General features: G+C 38.2%; 1 protein-coding gene across 4 annotated transcripts in view; it reads left to right on the forward strand.

Moving 5' to 3' along the window:
• LOC130435383 (protein unc-13 homolog C) overlaps positions 1-22,322 on the forward strand; it is a 99,128-nt gene that overhangs the window by 49,280 nt on the left and 27,526 nt on the right. For all 4 annotated transcript variants that reach the window (XM_056765974.1, XM_056765975.1, XM_056765976.1 and 1 more), the window contains exons 19-21: positions 4,710-4,843; positions 6,096-6,181; positions 20,830-20,956. In XM_056765974.1, the coding sequence (XP_056621952.1) occupies positions 4,710-4,843; positions 6,096-6,181; positions 20,830-20,956 (347 nt within the window). The remainder of the gene's footprint in view (positions 1-4,709; positions 4,844-6,095; positions 6,182-20,829; positions 20,957-22,322) is intronic.

Below are 22,322 nucleotides of genomic sequence, written 5' to 3' on the forward strand. Positions count from 1 at the left end.
ATATTGGATGCTTTTTCATTTGACATAATTATTAATATCCGTAATTTCCTTTAAAATCTTAAGACTAAAACATAGATTCTACTTAAAGTGATGACCTGGACATGTTTTTGACAGTTTATACTAATATTAAAGGCCCACATTTAAAAGAATCACATTTAAACACTGCTTTCGATATTTTCGTCCGTCATAAAAAAATTTGGACTTGGATTGATTTTCTGCGTTTTTAGCATTCGTGGCAAGTTTTTTGAGAGGTGTTTTGACCATTCAGAGACAACGTACAAACAGGCGCCACATACGAAAAAACGTATACGAAAATTTTGGACTCTATGTGCAAAGACCTTTACTCTTTATAAATGACCATCTTTTGGAAATCGGATTGATTTTTCGCTTAGATTCTCATCCTCAGGCAAAAAGAGAGACACCGAGTGAATCTCCATCAGCCCTGTATAATGCTCACAAACCCTCGGCCAGAGGAGAGAGATGAATCTCTAGCGGAGGAAAGGTTTATTTTTAGTGACTTTGGATCAGAAACATCTCATCCTTGTTGGTAAACTCGGCAAAAGCCTGTTCAGGGGAAAGAGGACTTTTTTTCTGCTATCAGAGTGGGTGCATTCTCTTGATGTCTTATATCTAAAATATAACAGAATTCCGGAAGGGGGTTATATAATCACGTCAGGAAGCTCTTAAGACACGAGTGGGGTGGGGGGAGGTCAGAAACAACCGAATCCTGTTAGTGTGATGTGTGTGAGAGAGATAGAGGGAGACGGAGGTTGAAGAATAAAGAAACGTGGATGAAGGGAATTGACAGCATTGAGGATTTTTTTGTCTTTTGAGATTCAGTCCCCAGTGATGTTAAAGGATTTTAAACAGCTCTCACGACAAATCCAAGTACCGTTCAAGTCAAAGCCTCCAATCAAAAGAGCTGAATAGAACTCAGATGTTACTCTATAGATTTTTTAAGCTCAGAAATGTGCAATATTCCGTTCTGGAATATTTCACAAAACTGCCCTGTGTGTTTTTTCTCTCGTTCAATACCATGTTGCATCTCATTACAGAAGTAAAATAGATTGAAAAGCAAAATAAAACTCAAATAGAAATTCTCCTGCGGTATGAAAGAGCAATAAAATCCCTCTTTTGTGAGAGAGAGAGAGAGAGAGAGAAAGAAAGAAAGAGAGAGAGAGAGAAAGAGCGTGAGAGAGAGAGAGAGAGAGAGAGAGAGAAAGAGCGTGAGAGAGAGAGAGAGAAAGAGAGAAAGAGCGTGAGAAAGAGAGAGAGAGAGAGAGAGAGAGAGAAAGAGAGAGAGAGAGAGAGAGAAAGAGCGTGAAAGAGAGAGAGAGAGAGAGAGAGAGAGAGAGAGAGAGAGAGAGAGAAAGAGCGTGAGAGAGAAAGAAAGAGAGAGAGAGAGAGAGAGAGAGAGATAAAGAGAGAAAGAGAGAGAGAGAGAGAGATAAAGAGAGAAAGAGAGAAAGAGTGTGTGAGAGAGAGAGAGAGAGACAGAGAAAGAGAGAAAGAGCGTGAGAGCATGAGAGAGAGAGATTGTTCCATACTTGAGTGAGGAAGAGGAAGAGCCCATTGTGTGTTATGCAGATAGTTGTGCTTTAGGCGTTGTGTGTTGTTTTTTTGTGTTCTGTCTTGTAATGTTATCTTCATGCATTGCATCACTTTGTGTTGAGGTGTATTAGTTTCTCAGTCAGTCTAAGAGATTTTGTGTAAATGTGTGTTTGTGTGTGTTTGGGATGAATGAAGGAAGAGTTTGGCGTTCTGGATAGTGGAAATGTGCAGTGTGTATTTTTGTAATCGATTGCTTGAATCAATTCTCACCAAAATCTTATTTGATGTGGGATGTTTTCAGTGGAGATTTTTGTGAAATCTGTAATTCCTGTGCATTGATTTTATGTAGAAATCATTTTTTCACATCATCATTTTTTCATTACTTTTCGTCCACTTTTGAAGTCAGGGAAGGTGTTTTGGGGTTCAAATCGATGTTCATAGTCAATGTCCCCTTTTTTCTCTCTCACTGCAGGGGCGGGGCTATAGATTTGGCAGTGATATTCGTGATCTTTACATTTGAAAACACAAATGTAAACACACTCATATTAAACCAGTGCGAGAGATTTACTGTGAGCTTCTGTACTCATTTCCTTTCTCAAACAACGGAAGCGCACAAACGCACACAAACACCCCTGAGGAAAATCCATCCCGTGTCTGAAGTCACATTTGCGAGGAGTGCCTCAGCTGTATAGTGTGATAGTGTTCTGTGTTTGTGTACACTGTGAGTAAGGGGGTTCTTAGTCTCTTTATGTTTGTCTTAGTGCTGTTCGTTTGTTTATAGCACTGTATATGTCACTGTGACATAAATGAATAGTGTGTGTGTGTGCACATTTTTTATATAATTTTATAAAATTAATGTAATATTTGTCATATTTCCTGTGTGTGAAAAAGTAATTATTTTCTATGTAAATTAAATGTATCATGATGTTCCGCATTCTGTCCATTCCAGGGAATCTAGGACGAATGTTTCTATCATTTCTGTAAGGCGAGCATCAGAACTCTGTGGACTGTAATCTAATTCAGCACATATTACTCAACACCCTCAAGGAGCTGGATTCTTAATCCAAAGCGCATTTCTAATGCTCGCATACTAGACACAGATTTCAGCATGAATTCCTGTAAAGTCAGCAGTGCTTTGTGCACAGAGACATTAGTAGTGGAACGTGAATGTGTGCTTTCATGTTTTAAAATCTGCCTCTCAGCATGAAGACGTTCCTGTAAACTACACTCTTAAAAATATAGGCGCTTCACCACGCCATAGAAGAACCTATTTCTGTGTAAAGGGATCTATGAGGAACCGTTTTAGCGGGCGATCACACAGAACCCGCCTTTTCTGTTTGAAAACGCAGCGCACTGCACTGCTATTTATGTTAACTTTTTGAAAAGACCAGCACGCTGCGTGTCTTATTCATTTTTCTATGTAACCACCGAATCAGCTTTCCTGTCAGTCAAGGATTGTCAGAGTTGATTCTCTTTTCATTTTCAGGCACTCCACCTAAACCGTGAGGCGTTTGACACGCATAAGCAGCGCGAAAAATGCTCCCTGCCAATTGAAAACAATTAAAAACAGGAGAGTCTAACAGCAAAAAACAAGTTCTGTCTGATCGCCCCCTCACAAACAGTTCTTTTTGGCAAAAAAGGTTACCTAGATTATAAATGTAACAAGGAGATGGGTCTTTAAAGAACCTTTGACTAAATGGTTGTTCTATGACATCGGTGTGAGGAACCTTTTAAGCACCTTTATTTTTAAGAGTGAATTTACGTCTGACCACATTTTAATACAAACATGTTGTAATTGGTGGACCTCAGGGAAAGAAATCCAAATATTACTTTTGTTTGTGATACTACAGTTGTGGCCAAAAGTTTTTGAAGGGACATAAATGTGTTTTGCAAAGTTTGCTGCTTCTGTATTTGAAGATTATTTTTCCATATATTTCTATGGTATACTGAATATCTTACGATAGCATATCTTAAATTTTAAAGGCGTTTATTGGCAAAAAACATAATTATGCCAAGTGTCAATATTTTCAGTGTTGAGCCTTGTTTTTCACAACCTCTGTAATTCGCTCTGGCATGCTAGATAATTACTTATAGGCCAAATCTTGACTGATGGCAAAGTTTCTTGGCTTGTTAGTGCTCTGAGATGATGACAGTTTGTGGGTTTCTGTTTATCCACTCGCATTTTGAGGATTAGCAAATGTTCTCTACATGGGATTGACATCTGGGGAGTTTAAAATGCATCAGTTCACTCATGAAAGTCTAAAAACAATGTGAATGAATACCCCTACAGCTTAAAGCAGAAACTTTGCAAAACAAAACATTGATGTCAGTGCCAATACTTGAGCCCCGACTGTATTAAAAAAGCGACCAATCAGAATGCACAACTCTTTCAGCACCACGGACAGCTTCACGTCACTGTTTTTGTGTCTTTCTATGCAATGAAATAAAGAAATCTAGATGTCTAACTGTAGATTTTCAGGAGCCTGAGAGGTCCAAAGCTCTGGGGTTTGGTAGAGAAGCGTCCTGCTGTGGAACACAGTCCAGAAAGATGCCAGAAATAGGCTGGCATGATGCCCAATTGTCCATCAAATACGCTTGATATGATCTCAGAAAAGCATTGTGAGAGTCGGTGAGGGCGGGGAAGTGGGGATGGGTGAGAGTTTTTATTCTGCCAATCGGATCTGTGACAACTATCCATCATCAGAGTAAATTCTGTTTTTTGTGCCAAATAATGTCACCTTTAATCCAACACATCTCATGTTATTTATCCAGAGTTTCACACGCTGTGAGACACTGTTGAGGTGGTTCTGTTGTGTTTTATAATGGTCGGATCGGGCTAATCAATGAGGACATTGAAACGCTTATAGAAAGAAGCACTAGATTCTCTGAATTCACTTTTTTTGTTTTTGGGGTGTAAATGATCGTAATCACAAATTTAGAGTCCTGTGTGTGTGTGTGAATGTGATCCTCCTCGAGTGAAATGTCTTATTAAGCAAACGCTTTACCGAAATGCACTGTTAAAAGAAGTCTTCCTGTTATCAGTTACCCTGATTAAATTATTGAAACTTAACAAAACGCTGCCTGTGAGAGGGAGAAAAAGGACAAACGGTGTCATTTATCTTAAATGAATCTGTCTCTCTTTGTTTTTCTTTCTATAGGCGAGGAAACAGGATTTGCCGCGGGAGGAACAGGGTCCGTCTATAAAGAACCTGGACTTCTGGCCCAAACTCATCACTCTGATGGTGTCTATAATCGATGATGACAGAACAGCCTACACTCCCATCATTAACCAGTGCGTTACACACAACTTTTTTGTGTAATTGTATAAGAAAAGTAGATCAGAGAGACATCCTTTAAGTGTTTGTTAGTAGTACATACGTGTATGTTATCTAAAAAGCTTAAAAGTGGACTACATTATTTCTACACACAATGCAATGAAATGCAATACTGAATGTGGATACGCGTGTGTGTGCGTGTGTACGTATGCATGTGTGCGTGCGTGTGTGTTTGAGAATAGCATTGATAATCCTTTCTCTCGCAGAATTTCACCAGCAGGCAAAAGAACTGAATAATTGAACACACAAGACCAACCGAAAGAAGAATCCAATTTTTCTCACTCTCTGTTTATCTCTTGGTTCAAGCTTTTTTCCTTATTCAGCTCTTTCTTCTGTCCTGCTATTCATTAACTCAAACCATTCATAGAAAAGTTCTCGTAACAATACCAACACATGTGTGTGTATCTGTTTTTCCTTATTACATTTCTTTAGTATTGAAGCCATATATGAAAATGAAGTAGATTTATGAATTAACATGTATTTAAGGGAATAACAGTTGAGCTTTAAGTCTGTGTATCTGTGTAAATTCTGCATTTGAATCGCCACAACGCCACAAAAAAGGCTGCTTCACAGATTTTTCAGATTTCTAGTTTTACACAGACACCTTCTGGACTTTGCTTTTACATGATATAGACTTCACCATCTGAACCAACACATGCCAAATGATCCAGTCCCTACATATTTAGATTTGTACATCAAATCAGCCCAAAAGACATTTTAAACCACGTACTGTATCTCTTGAGATTCGACTGAATGAATCTCTCCACTGCATCTATATAGTGCTTCCGTCCATCTCGGAGCAATTAAACCGGTCCTAAACCGAGCTAAGACTGGTCTAAATTGGTTTGAAGATTGTTTTTGAGCAGTGGTGCTGAGCACAGAACCAATCAATTCACTCACCGATACGGTACGGCAGCGGATGCAGCGGTTGCCATAGAAACAGCACTGGTGATAGAGCAGTGGAATTGGAGCCTGTGTACAATATGTGCTAAATTTTGTGAATGTGCTCAAATACTCGCTTACGCTAAGCGCTCTTTCTCATAGTGACTGAAGCGTTTCCTCCACACTGCAGTTATAACATTGGTCTCATGCATGTGTGTGGTTTTGAGTCGGCCAAAACCCAGATCCCTAATGAAGATGAATGTACGAATTTCCAGCTGAACAGATTGCTTCATTAATGTAATGGGGTGTGTTTTTATTTGCATTCAGGTTCCCGCAAGAGCTGAATATGGGCCGAATTAGTTCTGAGATCATGTGGAACCTCTTCGCTTTGGATATGAAGTACGCGATGGAGGGTGAGTCCCGCTTCATCTTTAAAGTTTTCAGCAGATTCAGAGGTTTTGCTGACAGATGTCACAGATCAACTCAACCAAACCAAACCGAGTTATCAAATCACAGCTCTTCTGATAAACTGTTTAATGTACAGTTTGTTATCTCATGTTTTAAATGGGTTGTATAGTAAACGGAATAGACGTTGAATGTGGCTAAATGTGGGCGGTCTCTTGTTGATTGACACTTTTATTTATACTGTATATGACCCTTGCTTTATAGTAAATACTTTGTGGGTGTATCAAATTGGTCTGATGTTGTTAAAGTTTGTGTTTAGAGGATTGAGTTTGGGTATTTCATACACCGGAAAGATATTTTACTTAACACTTAAGAAGAGTTTTAGATTGATGCACTTGCCAGACACTTTTATACAATATGACTTGCAAGCATTCAGTCTATACATTTGTTTTTCATCAGTTTGTGTGGTCTCTGGCCCATGACCTTTGCATTACAGGAACACGTAAGAACAAATGTTATGTTAACAGAATGTTACACTCGTGAAAAACAAGGTGCTTCAAAAGGTTCTTCGATGCCATTGAAGAAACTTTCGTTTCCATAAAGATCCTTAATCATCTGATCGTTCTTCAGATTATAAGAAAGCAAGAAAGAGATGGTTCTTTAAAGAACCTTTGACAAAATGGTTCTACTATGGCATCGCAACCTTTTAACCACCTTTATTTTTAAAGGTGTATGGTGTGCCTCCAATGCATTGGTAAAGAATTGTCATTCTGGTGATGGGAAAGTGTGGTTTGGATTGAATTTTGTATGGATGTTATTTGTGAAAGTAATTGTTTGTGATGTCGGTGTCAGTAGGACAGAGGTCTAGAATTCTGATCGACCCGTGATATTTGAATCTCACCACAAATGGCCTGCTATCAAAAGCTGTGGCGTGCACACACACACTTTTATCCAGAGCTGTTCTACAGTAAAAGGTGAATGAATGTAAAGGTTATTCTCTCTCTCTCACACACAAACACGCACACACTTCTGAGAGTGGAGCATCTGAAGGGTTTTCCCCTTTAATGAACACACACTCACACTCATAGACTTATAAATGTTATATAAGTTTGATCCTTCTATATGTATGTGTATATATGTGAATATTTTGCTCTGGCCATCTCTGGGAATGAAGTGTTTGACAGAAGGTTCTCTCTGGGAGACACAGCACCAGCCATAGGTTGCTATAGGAACTTGTGGATTACACACACACTCACTACACACTTGCTCTGTTTTCACAAATCCACAAAATTGTGTTGACATTGATGTGCATTAGCTATTATATACACACATAGCTCTGTTGGTTTGAGCTGTCTTGACATTGTATTAGAGTAGGCGGGGCGAGACCGTGGTTCGAGTCCGGTGAGTAATTGTGAATTAGTGCCAGCTGTGCGCACACCGGGCTTGAATCACGTAGGAGATTGGGAGCATATAAAAGGATCGAGCGACCGGACCGTCGAAGAGAGAGGACCGGGCCCGGACTTGTGTTATGTTTGTATTTATGTTTTGTTCACCGGTGGTCGTCCGTGAGGGGCCGCCAGCTGTTATATTACTTTATTAAATGTTTTAAATGTTTGCCGGTTCCCGCCTCCTTCCTTCCCTTTTATGGAGATGTATTACAGACATGTTGACAACTTCTGGCTCAATTAATAACTTGACTTTAAGGGTTTGGTGCTAGAAGATATATTTGATGTGATGTTTAATTGATGGTGTTAATTTTATTTACAAACAGATATGATTCTGACTATGCTAATGGGCGTTAAACTGAAATTTTACTGTATATACTCTATATCACCAACAATGAGATTAAAGAATATCTGTATTGAGCCAACCAATTTAATTCAATTTATTATACATGCCTTTTTTTAGATTCAAGGTTTTGTCAAATACACAGTTATATAACCAGTAGTGAAATGTAAATATTGTCTTTAACTTCACACAAATGTGTTTCTGTCCAAATAACCTCATTATAATCTCCACTAACAGAAGATGTGAAGATTTACCCATCTGTTCAGTAGATGAACACGTTTAAAGTCATTCTGAGCTCGGTAGTGAAATATTGACAGTGTCTGCAGAATACTAAAATAATGATGCCCGTTCTACCGTAAAATCCACTGCAGTTTAAACATTTTATTAAGATGTAAGAAAAACAGTTTCCATCCAAGCTTCTGTATCGCTTCTCTTCAAAATGATTGAGTAAATCAGTAAAAATGCAGTGGATAATATGATATGAAATGCAGAGTTGACACATCTGACAGTAAAGATTCAGATCAGATCAAACAGAAGTGTCATCATAAACTTTATTATCCCGGGTTTAAATATTTATCTTCCTCATTACCTTGTTATCCATTAACTGTTTAAATTATGCTGAAGTATTAAAAAACTCACAATGAACAGATGATACAGTTAAAAGGACTTAATTAGCCTAAGTTTGGTTGTAGTGAAGTATTGTGTTAACAAATTTTAAAGACACACTTTAAAGAACGTCTTCACGTTCTCCGAATAAACTGCATCAGATCATCAGCCGGGGTATAATAATGTGTGCATGATGATTGTCTCCTTCAGAAGAAGAAAATAATGATGTAAATAAATGGCAAATAAACATGAGCGATGATGCCTTTGAGAGGTGAACCTGCTGTTCTCAGCTGTTTGATGTGTAATTCAACTTTGAGATGGTGTGTTACAGTTATTTTAGCACGGTTAAAATGTGAAATGAGAGAAACCCCTACTGAGATAGATAATCTTGTAAAAGGGATAATTCGGCCAAAAATGAAAACTATGTCAGCAATTACTCAACCTCACGATTTTCCAAGCCTCCAAACGGAGAGAAAGATATTTGGAAGAATGTTAGCAACCGAGATTTCTGGGGCATCATTGACTACCAAAGTAGATTGTTATGTATTTTTTGTATAATGTTTTTGTTCTGTTTAACACACAATGATACATTAAGAAGAATTTGGGAAAACAAACAGTTCTGAGGCACCATTGACTACCATTAACATTTGTCCTTCTATGGTAGTCAATGGTGCCCCAGAAATCTCAGTTGCTCATTTTTCTAAATATCTTCTTTCTGTTTAACAGATCAAATAATTGTATACAGGTTTGGAACAACTCAAGGTTGAGTAATTCATAAATCTCCCTTTAAATGAACGGTTGTTGGTGCCGTGATATAAAGTTGCTAAAGTTCTCAGAGTGCTATTTAGCACGTTGCTCAGTGGTTGCTAGGGTCTTCTGGATGGTTGCTAGGCACTTTTAGTGTCAAAAGTTTGCACCACCTAATCTGCGATTTTCTGATCTCTGTTGATTTGTCTTTGTTATAACTATCTGAGGTTTTATGTCAGTACCGTAAACTTTAATATACACATGGTATGCTGCGTGTGCTGCAAATCTTATAGTCAAATAATTTCATGCACCAACGAGGCAGATTTGACCATAAAAGTCCATAAATGTGATCTGAGGCTGAGGGTTTTACATACATTTATATGCTGATTTATTCATACTGTACATGGTAAATACGCATATGAACCTTGTCAGCTCCCCCCGTCTCTCTCTCTCTCTCTCTCTCTCTCGCTCTCTCCTACTGTGTTCATTATCTGTGATATAGTGTGAGATAGGGTTCATTTCATAGACGTTAAGATGAAAGGCTGTAAAGCTCAGATTTAGAGTTTCGGATGCACTTCTGCATTTGGATGTGAGGAGAAAACTGGATTTTACACTAACTTGTTTAGCGCTGACATGTGATGTTTCTGTGCTTTGGTGTTCTGAATGGCCTGTCCTTTGGTTGCTAGGGTTTTCTAGGGGGTTGGTAGGTTGTTGGTTTTTGATCCAAGTTCACCCAAAAAGTGGTCCCCATTGGCTTTCGATAGTAGGAATAAAGTAAATGGGAACCATTTTTGGGTGAACTTTTCCATTGACAAAGCTCCACACCCAAATGTTTAACTATTTTGCACTCTAGATATGACTCCGCTCTCTAATATGTGAGTCGACTGGATGTTTGATGATATAATTTGCTGAAAATCAAAGGTTTATCTCGCTTCCATGATGAAATGTATTACTTGGGTTTATGGACTTACATCGAGTATGAGCGAAAATAAATGTGGTTGGACAATAAATGACACACTGTATAGCTGGAGAGATGAGAGGAGTCTTTACACAACGTTTTGTTACAACTAGGCTTAGGTGATGTCTACCAAATTAGCATCGGACAATGGCTACAGTGAAAACATCGCGATGGACGATGTCATCGCCCTGCGGCGTGATAAAGGGGGTTGCGTATGGCACAAGCTGGGCAGACACACATCTTCTTAAAACACCACATCAGTTTGATCTCACCAAGAATCAGATATGGCAGAAATAAAGCCAATCTGTTTTTATTAGTATAAAAAAACGCTTCACTTTTTACTTTCACAGATTGTATATTCTCTTAATGAGGATCTAACCACATGGTCTGAAGCCCAAGGTGCAAGTGCAGTTATGGCGTGTCCGAATAAACATTTGCTTGTTAAAGGACATCAAAAATATTCAGTGTGCCAGGAAAATGGTCCTAAAACGCTTGCCCCTATTCTCTTAATGAATCATGGGTGTATTTTGGGCAAATCATGCTGTTAACCAATCACAATCTCATCTCCCATTCCCTTTAAGAGCCAGATGGCAGATTCGCTGTTTACACGGTGGAATTTGCAAGAGCAAAGACTGGACGCTTCTCTAGCAATGAAACGTATTTAAACGTAACAAAACGGTTAAAGTGCCCGAGCAGCCAATCTACAGGACAAGCCAGATTTGTTATTTATGGCATGGCGTGAAAATGATAACTGCGTCAGGCTCAAACTAGCAAAAAACATATGATAGGTTCCAAACTGCGTATCTCTGTTTTTAAAAAATGAACGCTGTGTTAATGTTTGTCGCAACTCAGCATACAGATCATTCTTTGTGGTTTACAGTAACAGCCGCTAATGTCGACTGAGTCATGGACGTCTTGAGATGCTAAAGCACATTATGAAGTCTTGTTCAGTTGAAGGTCTCGCTCGTCCTCCAGGGGTCTCGCTCTCTCTCTGACCTGTTTATTTAAAGACCGGCCCTGAGCGCCCAACTCATTTGTCTAACTTCTCACCCAGAAGCACTTAGCAGGACGTGTGTGTTTTGTCAACGTTGTGTAATGAAGGCTTTGATGCACTTGATGTTTTTCAGTCTGATGGCACTTGGTAAGAAGACGAAGGTGTTTCATTTAACCGAGCAACGACAGCACAAGATGAAGTCTGAAAATGTTTATTTCTTCTCTAATGTTTCAGGAAATGATTTCCCCACAGCTGAAGTTTTGTTTTGAAAGTGAATGACTCCAAGCCATTCTATTGTGTGAATGAGGCCGACGCAGTAAACTCAACAGGCTTGTTTTGTGCCACACATCTCGAGTGGATGATATCCAGGAAGAATTGTATTTTCCGGGGCAGGAGGGAGAGCGTCGTTGTGAATGTTGTTCGTCGAGCTGTGAAATTGTTCACACTTCAAAGCTTAGACTCATGTAAGGTAGTCTGGTTTCTGTGTTAGTGTGTGTCTGGACCAGGTTTGAGGTTCAAAGTCACCAAAACAGCAGTCGGGCTCCGAGGTATGAGGTCGATAATCAGGACAGCAGAAGTGTTAGAGAGATACGGCGAACGGTGAAGTGTAGAAGTGTTTGTGAAGAGCCTTAAAACATACAGTGACCCCCAAAAAAGCTTTAGATAACAAAATATCAGTGCCATCATCAATTTAACTGATACTAGTGACATTTTTTAACCAACGTTGTTAAGATGTAAGACATGGAATTATTTCTAGTTAAAATGTCCCACCTAAGTATTACCAAGTTGACAGGATTGATGTTATCTGTGTTCTCGATCTCTATTAAACCTCTCTTAACCATTGAAGGAGAAGTCTGTCCGTTTTTTCACATGAGCATGTTGTTAATCTTCATGTTGAGGAAGCATAACACTGTGTAAGAGCTTTTTTTAATCAATCTGGACGCAGCGACACAGGTATAAATCTCTTCTGCTGTTTGCTTGTATTGATTCACTGTTAATCTCTGTTGGCTCTCAAAGGAGCGAGAGGTTTCATTCATGTCATCTGCTTGCTCTCCTGTATTTCTCGATGTGGCTGACGTTCCGATCTGATCTTCTTCTTCAGTATCAGTCTGTGTTTATACAGTAAATCTCATGGCGTTTGTTTCTCTGATGCCTTTGGCAAATATCAGAGCGTTCGGAAACCCAATGAATCTAAGGTTGTTCTGTTGAGATTGATTCGATTTTTTTTGGAGTCTCAGAGAACACATTGCTGTCTTATAGAAAAAAATCATGATAATAGAGAAAGTTTGTTGAAGTGATAGACTCTAGAGAATGGAGGCTCTGGGTTGATTTGAGTGTTTTTATATACTGTAAGTGCTATTAAAATTAAATCTGTTGTTGGGAGGCAGTAGAGTCTCTTTAAAAGTCTGTTAGACACATCCTTCAGTTTTTAAATCTATACAGTACATCAGGGATGGACGTAGAAACAATATTCCTTATTCATAGCGCTTTTACTGTTTAGAGGGGATGAGACATGGGAAAGAGGTGAAACCCTTTCAATTGTTTCGAGTTTTTCTGAATTTACTATTTGTAGTCTTTTGGTAAAATAATAAATTTTGTTTCATTCCATGAACTGATGATTAAATGAAAATTTGGAGTGGTGTGCTATTTTTTTCCCCATATTGTCTATTAAAAGACATTTTGGACTCTGAATTGATTTTTTGTCTTTTAGTTAAGCAAAAATAAAGGGTGTGTGATGATTTACTGGCCTTTATCTCCCCACTGCTTAGAGTCATACATGTTTGAAATGACCTGGGGGTGAATTTATAAATGTATCCTTTGACAAACAGTGATATTAAATTGCAGTTTTCAAACGTCAAACGTAAGATACAACATTCCTGTTCTTCACTTGACATGAAAGATGTTTGTCACTGTAAGATGAGCAGCTGTAGGGGGTCATTACAGTGAAGGAGAGATTGAGTCTGTGACGGTTAATAATCAATGTAATCACTGTGAGAAATATAAAGTGTGTTGTGTTGAAAGCACCCGAGGGGGGGTCTGACTGAGACGTGATTGAAGCCCAACCTCAGGGGACAGCACTGCGCTCGCGCTTGTTACAATAACATCCCAATTCATCTAGTAAAAACTTAATTCTTTAAACTCACACTGCTTTTATTAAAGTATTATTTCACCATCTGAACACTTATTACAAAGAATACTTTTTTCAACATACTATGATTTGGGACGAACTCAAATGCTGTTGGGGGCAGATAATATGTCAATTGCAATGCAAGTAAAACTGTATTCTGTTCTTAATTCTGCACCCTTAACTGGTTATAAGTTAACCTATGTCACTGTATCGAGAAAAGACCTTTAATACATGCTAGCGTCCCTAAAAGAACAAATCTGAATGAATATTCCTCATCATGTACAGTTCCCAATCATTAACTCGCCCTCACGTCATAGCGGACCTGAATGAGTTTGTCTTTTGCAGAACACAAAAGACGTTTTGAAGATTGTTGATAACCAAACAGCGTTGAACACCGTTGACTTTCATTTAGTGAGCACAAAACCACAGAGACATTTCTCAAAATATCTTTTTTTATGTACTGCAGACAAAAAGAGTCAAATTCGAGGGGGAATACATTTTGTATTTATTATAATTTTTTTATAGATTTTTTTTCTCTGCACTATTTTTGGTATCTGTTTTTTTAAATACATTTTCACCTTTAAGTCTGTTCTGCCATGTGACCATATTGACAGTGCACTGCCTTTATTGCTTATCTAAAAAATATGGAATCTATCAGATACATATATATATATATTTATATATATGAAATATGTGGCAACAATATATATGTATATTCTTTAAAAAAAATGTTTCCACATATTTCAAGGCTGGACAGTCAGCAGCACTGTTACTGTTTGAGCAACGGGACTGTTGAGCTCCATAAATGACTCGAAAGCTACAGTGAAAGTATTCAATAAACCATTGTAATCTCAATCATTTTATGACACACCGCTGCTTTGTGTGAGGATGCAAATTCAACTGGAGTACATAGACGGAATGTAATTTCATTGTGAAAGCAGACGTAGACGCAATCACATCTATAGTGTGAGACCAGACAGAAATATCCGTGCAGGGATTTGGATTGAATGGAAGTGCAGAATTAAAGCAGTGATTTTAATACCAGGCTTATCTTCAGGAATCAATAATCCCCCTCAGATCGGTCTGGAGAGAAATTCTTCATCAAAACCGCAGTTTTCATTTCGCAGCCATCTTTATGAGCGGCCGAGCTGAAGCGATGAACCTTGGATAATAAGATCCTCTCTGGATGAAGTAAAGGAGAGAGAAGGAACAAACCTTAAACTTAACTTGTGATTAATCTGCTTTCTTTGTGTTATATTTAATTCAGTTTTATCGCAGAGTGTGAAGTAGAGATTGTAGAGAGAGAAAGAAGATGTAAAGTGAGAGAGATTGTTCATTGAATCGTTGCGCTGCTCTTTTCCTCCGGTCATTTTGTGTGAGACGTTTAGTTTTGTGCTTGTCAGCTTTTCTTTAATAATCTGATGTAAGACAAGTGCATGCCGATGTTCTTCTCATGCAGACACACTGTGTGCTGTATCCATCGCCATAGTAACAGCTGTAGGGTCATTATGTATCATGGGTACCACTTTCCAAATCCTACCGTTGAGGGATCATCTTAAATACAGAAGCTTCTTTTACTAAATGTGTGATGCATAACCAGATGCAGATGTATTCCAGACAAATTCACAATTTAGATGCTTTGCAGAGAAATATGATTTATGGGTTATATTGGTTTTATTTGCTGCTGTATAATGAAGGTGCTTTGAAAATGAGATGCAGGGTGTGTTTATAATGAGGAGACTGCGGAAAGCAGAACCTCGAGTTGCATGATTTTCATTTTCTTACGGAAATATTTCACCAGAGAAAGAACTCTTTACTCATCCTGATGTGGGTCTTCTGAAATCACGCGATGGTTTTGCGTGAGGTGCAGTGAGAGAGAAAGATTTCCTGTAAATATTTTTGGGTTAAGAGGTGTATTTAAGCACTATAGGGGGTGTGGTTTGAATGTTGAGGTTAATAAGCGGAGGTTCAGTCTCATCATTGCCGCAGGAGCGAACAGTGATTTGAGGCGGACAATATCACAGTTTGAGTCGCCGATGAGCTCTGTTTAAACATTTCCCTTTCATTATTTCATTATCACATCTTATTATTGCTGTACTTTTCATTTCGCTTAAGTAATTGTGCCCACCATCCTAAATTACAAGTCATGACAAGTTGTAATTTATTCATAATTGATAACCATTACCAGAAGAGAAGAGAGGCTTTCACATTTTGCATTTCTTGCATTTCTTCCTCAAGGTTTATTTACGACTCATGCATTATATAGTCAACAGTCTGTGATCGATCATCAGAGCATCAAACCCCAAACCTGATCCTCATTTTACCCATAATGCCTTCTGTTCAAAAATGACCAGATTGCTTTCTTAGAGACGTCTGGGGCTTACTGGGGTTAGTCATTGACCAGTATGGCTTTTAAATGGCCAATTCAATTCAAGTTTATTTATATGGAGCTTTTTATAATGTCGCATTGTTTCAAAGCACCTTTATAAAAAATGGGGAAAATTTAATACATTTATTGAAAAAATATGCAATGTCAGACTAATGGCAAAACAATATTTCAAAATATTCAAATTTATCTTATTTTAAAGCATTTCTGATAGCTGTACTGTTTGTTCTACAATGAAATTTCTGTAAAGCTGCTGAAACCAAATTGTAAAAGCACTATAGAAATACATTTTGAATTGAATTAGAAAGTCAGACGTGTGTTTACAGATGTCTATACATGTTGCGTAATCTCAAACGTGTATTTAACAACTGTTTAAAAGGCGCAGCAGGAATCTGTGACCTGTTATTTCGTGACAGTAGCACAATGCCCCTGTGTTTAAAGTTCAACTGCGCTTGAATTTGTTCTGTCAGAAAGGCTCACGCCAGCTGTGCCCGGAGTTTAATAAGGGTGTGTCTCTGGAGACACAAGGGTCCTGAATGAACTTCAGACCGAAGGAGGTGGACACACTGAAAGCCACTCGGGGCCGCCCGGGGTTTACAGTTTAACCACCACAGTCCGCTGTGCCACACGGTCGTGTGATGTAAGGAGAGCTGTCGAAGCACATCACATGATTCTTCTGTATTATACGCCTCTTCACGCAGTCGAGAGATCTATTCACAGTTAAACCCTGAGTGAGCTTTATCTACATCACAACAGGTGTGAATCTCATGAATGATTGTCACGTGTCAGCCTCAGAATCACAAGAAATGAAGGACATGTGTATTTTTGGTTTAAGATAAACGTGATAAAAGTTCTGTTGAATGTTTCCTCCTTATAACGGTATGCTTATAACAATGATCAGATTTTCTGTTAAGTGTCATTTTGACGTACTTTGACTTCAACTCAAATTTGGAGGTTGTTTTATGCACTATATTTCAAACGGAGATGCCACAGAGAGGCTGAATAAAAATGCAAACATCATTTTTTTACATTTCCATACTGATAGAAATAGTTTGACAGGTTCTGTGAGACTCGCCCAATATTTGCCTGAGAAATAAATGTATTTTTACATCCTCGTCGTCCTCCTGCACAATAGCTTTAAACAACTCGCGGACGGATTGAGCGTTGTTTAAATGGCAGACGGCAGCAGGTGTTTATCAGGACTTCATTTGTGGTGGAAAACTCCTGTTAGGAAGTGAAATATGGATTATGATCGCTTTGATGTGAAAGTGAGAGAGTTTCTGCTGATGGATTGCCATATTTTATCTGGTGAAGCAGGTCGTGGGGCAGCACCTCGGCGAGTCTGATATCCCTCACGTTTCCCTCGGGGTGATTTTCGAAACCAGAACGATTTTTTAAAGAGTACCTAGCATATGTTTTTTTAGGCCCTACTTTGGTTTATGGAGTGTCCAACAACAAGTTTATGTAAATACAATGTGTTTAAACACTATAATGTCGTAATAATAGGCAGTTATACGTACCTTACTTCTTGACTGACTCTCAAATGATTCATTCCGCGATTCATCCGTCTAGGCCCCGCCTACCCGCTAACCTTGTGTCATGTGATTGGTCAGATGGTGTAGTCTGTTGTTATTGGTCAAACGCGTTCATCATTTGGTGCAAATGGAACCCAACTACCATCATTACAGTATTACGGTTTACATGTGATTGGATGTCATGAATATTATATGTGTAGCTAGAGATGGTGGTGATTTTACTGTACCAATTTGAGCCCGAGTCTAGAAGAAGAAGACGCTTATCCACACAAACTCCATCACGACTGGAGAAGGATGTTTGTCAGTGGCAAGTGACAACTCTTGTCATAAAAACACCCAGTGTGACAACATGCATGTTGTGCTTTTGCTCATCAATGAAATATATATATTTTTTCTTAAAATACTGTTTTAGTAGTTATACTATTATTTCGTCTAAACCGTGCCTTTGCCATGGTACATAGAGCATTTCAGAAAGTCAACGTTACGAAAACTTATTGTAGTTTCACTCAAATATATCTATAGGTGCACGTGGGGCAAATGTGTAAAAATGCAAAGTTAAAAGCCAGATAAACAAACTGTAACACCCCAGAAATAACGGTACATGCTAATGTTAGCGCTATATGCAAAAGCTAAACACTGACATAAGGTACAAAAATATTTCTTGAAGTTAAGACAAAAATGAATAGTCACACTTACAGATTGTGATTCGGTGGAGCTAACAGTTCCAAATAGAGTTTGTATTTTCCCCTCTTTCAAGGATAGTCGTTTCACATACCCTGCAGTGAACGCGCCAATATTATTAAAGCAATCTTCGGTGAAATGACGTGCGCACAGTCAAACCCTGGGGTTATACTCCTTTGGTATCGTTTGAAAAATGAATTGTAACCATTTTTTCCTCAGACGACTTAGTTTCACACCGTAGAACACAGGCTCTAGACATGATATATAAGCAAACGAGAGACAGTGTTTGTGGGAGGAAAGACAAGTTTTCACGTCAGTCTCAGCAAAACGAAGGCGGGGACTATGTATAGTGATGTAGATATGGAGGTGTTCTAGTTCACGGCTCGTTTGTGTGATTCAGAGTCGACTCCCATTTTTACAAGCAAATAACTTTGTTATTTATTCACCTTCAGACTTACAACTTGGCAGACAGCTTACTTTCAAACACGGCAACATAGCAGACTGCATGAAATGCCATTTTCATGATCTCATGCTACCTTCTCTTTAAGATAAATCACCAAACGCCCGTATGCTGCATATCCACGCAATACTGCAGTTCAGAAACGCTCGGAGGATTTAAACCTGCACTTCTCATATGTCTCCTTGGTTTGCATGACAACAATGTGCAGCTAAAAAAAGTCATTTGTTTGAATAAAGCGTGCAGATGTGAGTCTGAAAGCAGGATGGAGAACACTTTCAACATTATGAGAATCTAGAACTGCACAAAGAAAACAAACGTGTTCACAATTGACCAATGTAGCTGTTAAATAAATCTTTGTGTTTATATTTCTGTGATGTGTTGGTGTTTTTATGTTTAAGACAGTACTCATGATGAGCTGTTTGTCAGGTAAAGCTATTAAAAGCTCAGGTGGACGGGGTGAAGGTTCGAGTGACTCTCGGGTCTCAGTCCGGCGATGTGTAGAGGACAGAAACATGTGAGCGTGTCATTTTAGCCGAAGGGCCTGAAATTAAAACTTCACAGTGTGTCAATGATGGAGGTAACTAATGACACAAACACGTTCATGTTCACTACCACAGACTGTAAATATTTGAGAGAAGTTTCCGGTACATTAGTGAGGAAAAACACAATTGGTTAAATTGTAAATGGATTGTAGAATGAATGTTCTCTGTTAGACGATCATATCTTTTTAGTTCAGTTCAACTGAAATTTATTTGTAAAGTGCTTTTCACAATTTTTCCTTGACTTGCGTATAACTACATATTAATACAGAGAGTAGAGAAGGAGTAAGCTGTCATTAAAGCAGAATATATTATATATTTTATACATATATATATAAAATTCTCAAATTATTATTACAAATTATTTTACATATAGACCATTTCAAATTTTTCTGTTTTTACAGAATTTACTCTTTATATGTATGTGTTAAGGTAAAATGATCATTTAGTTTCATTCTGCAAACAATATTTACGTAAGGGATAATGTACAGGCAGCCGGTTGTTATCGCAGAAATATGCCCCGACAGTTTGATCAGGACTCGACGTGTCTTGTATCACACTGAAGTGGCTTATTTTGCAATAACAGCCGTCTGCTTGTACATTATACCACTTATTAACCGGCCACTTGCCACAGGAGAAAAAAAACTTGACATAAAATGTGAATTTGAAATATTTTACTAGCAAATTTTTAACGAATGCAGACCTTCCGCGAGGAAAGCCGTTTAGTTTCGGTTTTAAAGTAAATGGTTTAATCATTTGTAAATATAATGTCATATATGTTATTAAAATACATATTTGTAATTTATTTTTGTGTAATATTGAACTACCCCTCTCAAAATGATTTGCTGCATCCGGGTTACAGGGTGTTATTAGTTTTGAGCAGTCGTTATTTGAAAATAACAAGCCTTAGAATGTCGCAACTGGCCAATTAGAATCAAGCATACAAATGAGCCGTGTTACAATCAATTCTAATCAAGGTTGATGTAGGATACAGAGAGTAATTAGTAATAAGTAATTAAATACTTTTTGGAGTGAGTCGTTTGTACAGCAATCTAATTACAACATTGAATATGTAATTAGTAACTTGTAATTCGATTACTTTTCAGAGTAACCTACCCAACATTGAGAAGGACAGCGATGCTTTCACGACTGACACGGTGCGAGTTGATCTGAATTGATAATGTCTTGCAGGAGTGATGTATCTTCATGTTTGCAGAGGGAGCCGAGAGGTTACACTGCATAAACTGAATCTTTTTTCTGACGTGTCTCGCTGGTGTTTGACAACTGCAGTAAGCAGCTCGCGTCTGTCTGACGGTTTCCCCGATGTCATTTTTTGGTGCTGTACTCCACTGTGCTCTCTCTAATGACTGTCAGAGTTCTCTCTCCCCGCTGTGTGTGCATTAACAGTAGCAGCTGTTGTGGGTTGAGGTCTACCCACAATCCTCTCTGACCTTTATTATCTGACCAGTCGAGTGTATCATGGCCTCCCTCTGAGACTCCGGCTCAGTCTGCTCTCTGTCTGCGCAGGTGTGCGTGTTTTCATCTTTTTCAGGTTGTTTTGGACAAGCTTGGCTCAGTGTGGTCACTGTCACACTGTGTGCAACTGCAGATCTACAAAACGTCGAACAAGGATTACACATTAGACCACGCTCCAGTTCCCGGCGTCACAACTTTACAGGCCCTATTGTTATGATATCATGTCATCGATTTATTTCTCTTAATGGCTCAGTGGTCCTGCAAAGTGTTTTGCTTTTGAGAGATGCGAGTTAGCGTGTGTGCTGTGTGACACGTGACATTATAAAATGTCTTGTTTCTTCTTTTTTGTTCTGTGCAGAACACGAGAAGCATTGTCTATGCAAGAGCACCGAGTACATGAATCTACACTTCAAAGTGAAATGGTTCCACAACGAGTACGTGCGGGATCTGCCGGCATTCAAGGGAATTTCTCCCGAATATTCCCTGTAAGTCTTCATATAATCCATATACCGTGATCATCTCACACACACACACACACACACACGTGTTCGTGTTCTTGGAGTTTACAGCTTGAGCGTGTGACGGTTATATGCTTCATTTCAGTGTAAATTCATTATCAAATTAACGTTTATTTTTCAGGTTTAGGAACACAGTTTATCATGTAGCATCAAAAAGCAATTAAATCATTATTGAATAATTAAATAATCAAATAGCAATGCTAAGTTTAATTTTAAATAGGACTGTCAAACGATTAATCGCGATTAATCGCATCAAGAATAAAGGTTTGTGTTTACATAATATATATCTGTGTACTCTGCATATTAACGTTGTATTTATAAAGACAAAACATACACATACTTGTCTTTATATTTAGGAGATATTTAAATGTATTCATTTATATTTAGAAATAATTGAAATTCTAAGTAAAAGTTTATTTATTGTTGTATTTTATATTTTTCTTAAATGTATGCATTTATGTGTATCTGTTCATAAATACAAAATTAATATGTACAGTACACCGACGTATATTATGTAAACACAAACTTTTATTCTGGATGTGATTAATCACGATAAATCGTTTTATAGCCCTTATTTTAATCTTTTAATTAAAAAAAATGATTCCATTAAGAAATATGTTTTGTCTTTTATTTCTCTGACGGTTTAAAATGTATTAAATGATTGATTAAATAATGCTTTAGGACAGTAAGAAAACAATAAGAACGCTATAAACTCAAGAGTGGCAAAATCGGCCTGACATACAGTATATCAATTTAGATTAAAGACCGTTTTTAAATTTTGTTCAGCTTTATTTCTGTACTGTCAATGATTCTCACACCCAAACGATTGTGAGGAAGCGCAGCTGTCCTGCCTCCTCGGAGAAATCACCCCTGATTTACATTCACCACCAGTATTGATGGAAACTGTTAACCCCACATCCATACATTACCCATCATGCATCTGTCCTGAATCTGTAGACACTGGGCTCGGAATGTGCCGTCACTCATTTATTACCGTGAGTTATGGGTGTCTAGGTGCGGGTTGACAGAAGGGATGGAGCATCAGGGTAGAGCCACACACCTGTCAATCAAAGAAGAATTGATTTAGCAGTGAAGATACAGGAGAGCTGCTCCGCCCATCCTATTTATTAAAATCAGTGACACCTCGAGGAAACGAGATGAGACGAGAGATCTGAATACATACAATCATAGTTTATATGGTTATATACATAAAAAATAAGAAAAATAAAGAAGGAAGATACATGTAAGAAAATGTTATGCTTTCTCACTTTTCCAAGTCGCTTTGGATAAATGTAAAATTACAAGGGCGTTGAATTTGGTAACATTTAATATG

The sequence above is a fragment of the Triplophysa dalaica genome, chromosome 14 (assembly GCF_015846415.1).
Source record: "Triplophysa dalaica isolate WHDGS20190420 chromosome 14, ASM1584641v1, whole genome shotgun sequence".
Taxonomy (NCBI): domain Eukaryota; kingdom Metazoa; phylum Chordata; class Actinopteri; order Cypriniformes; family Nemacheilidae; genus Triplophysa; species Triplophysa dalaica.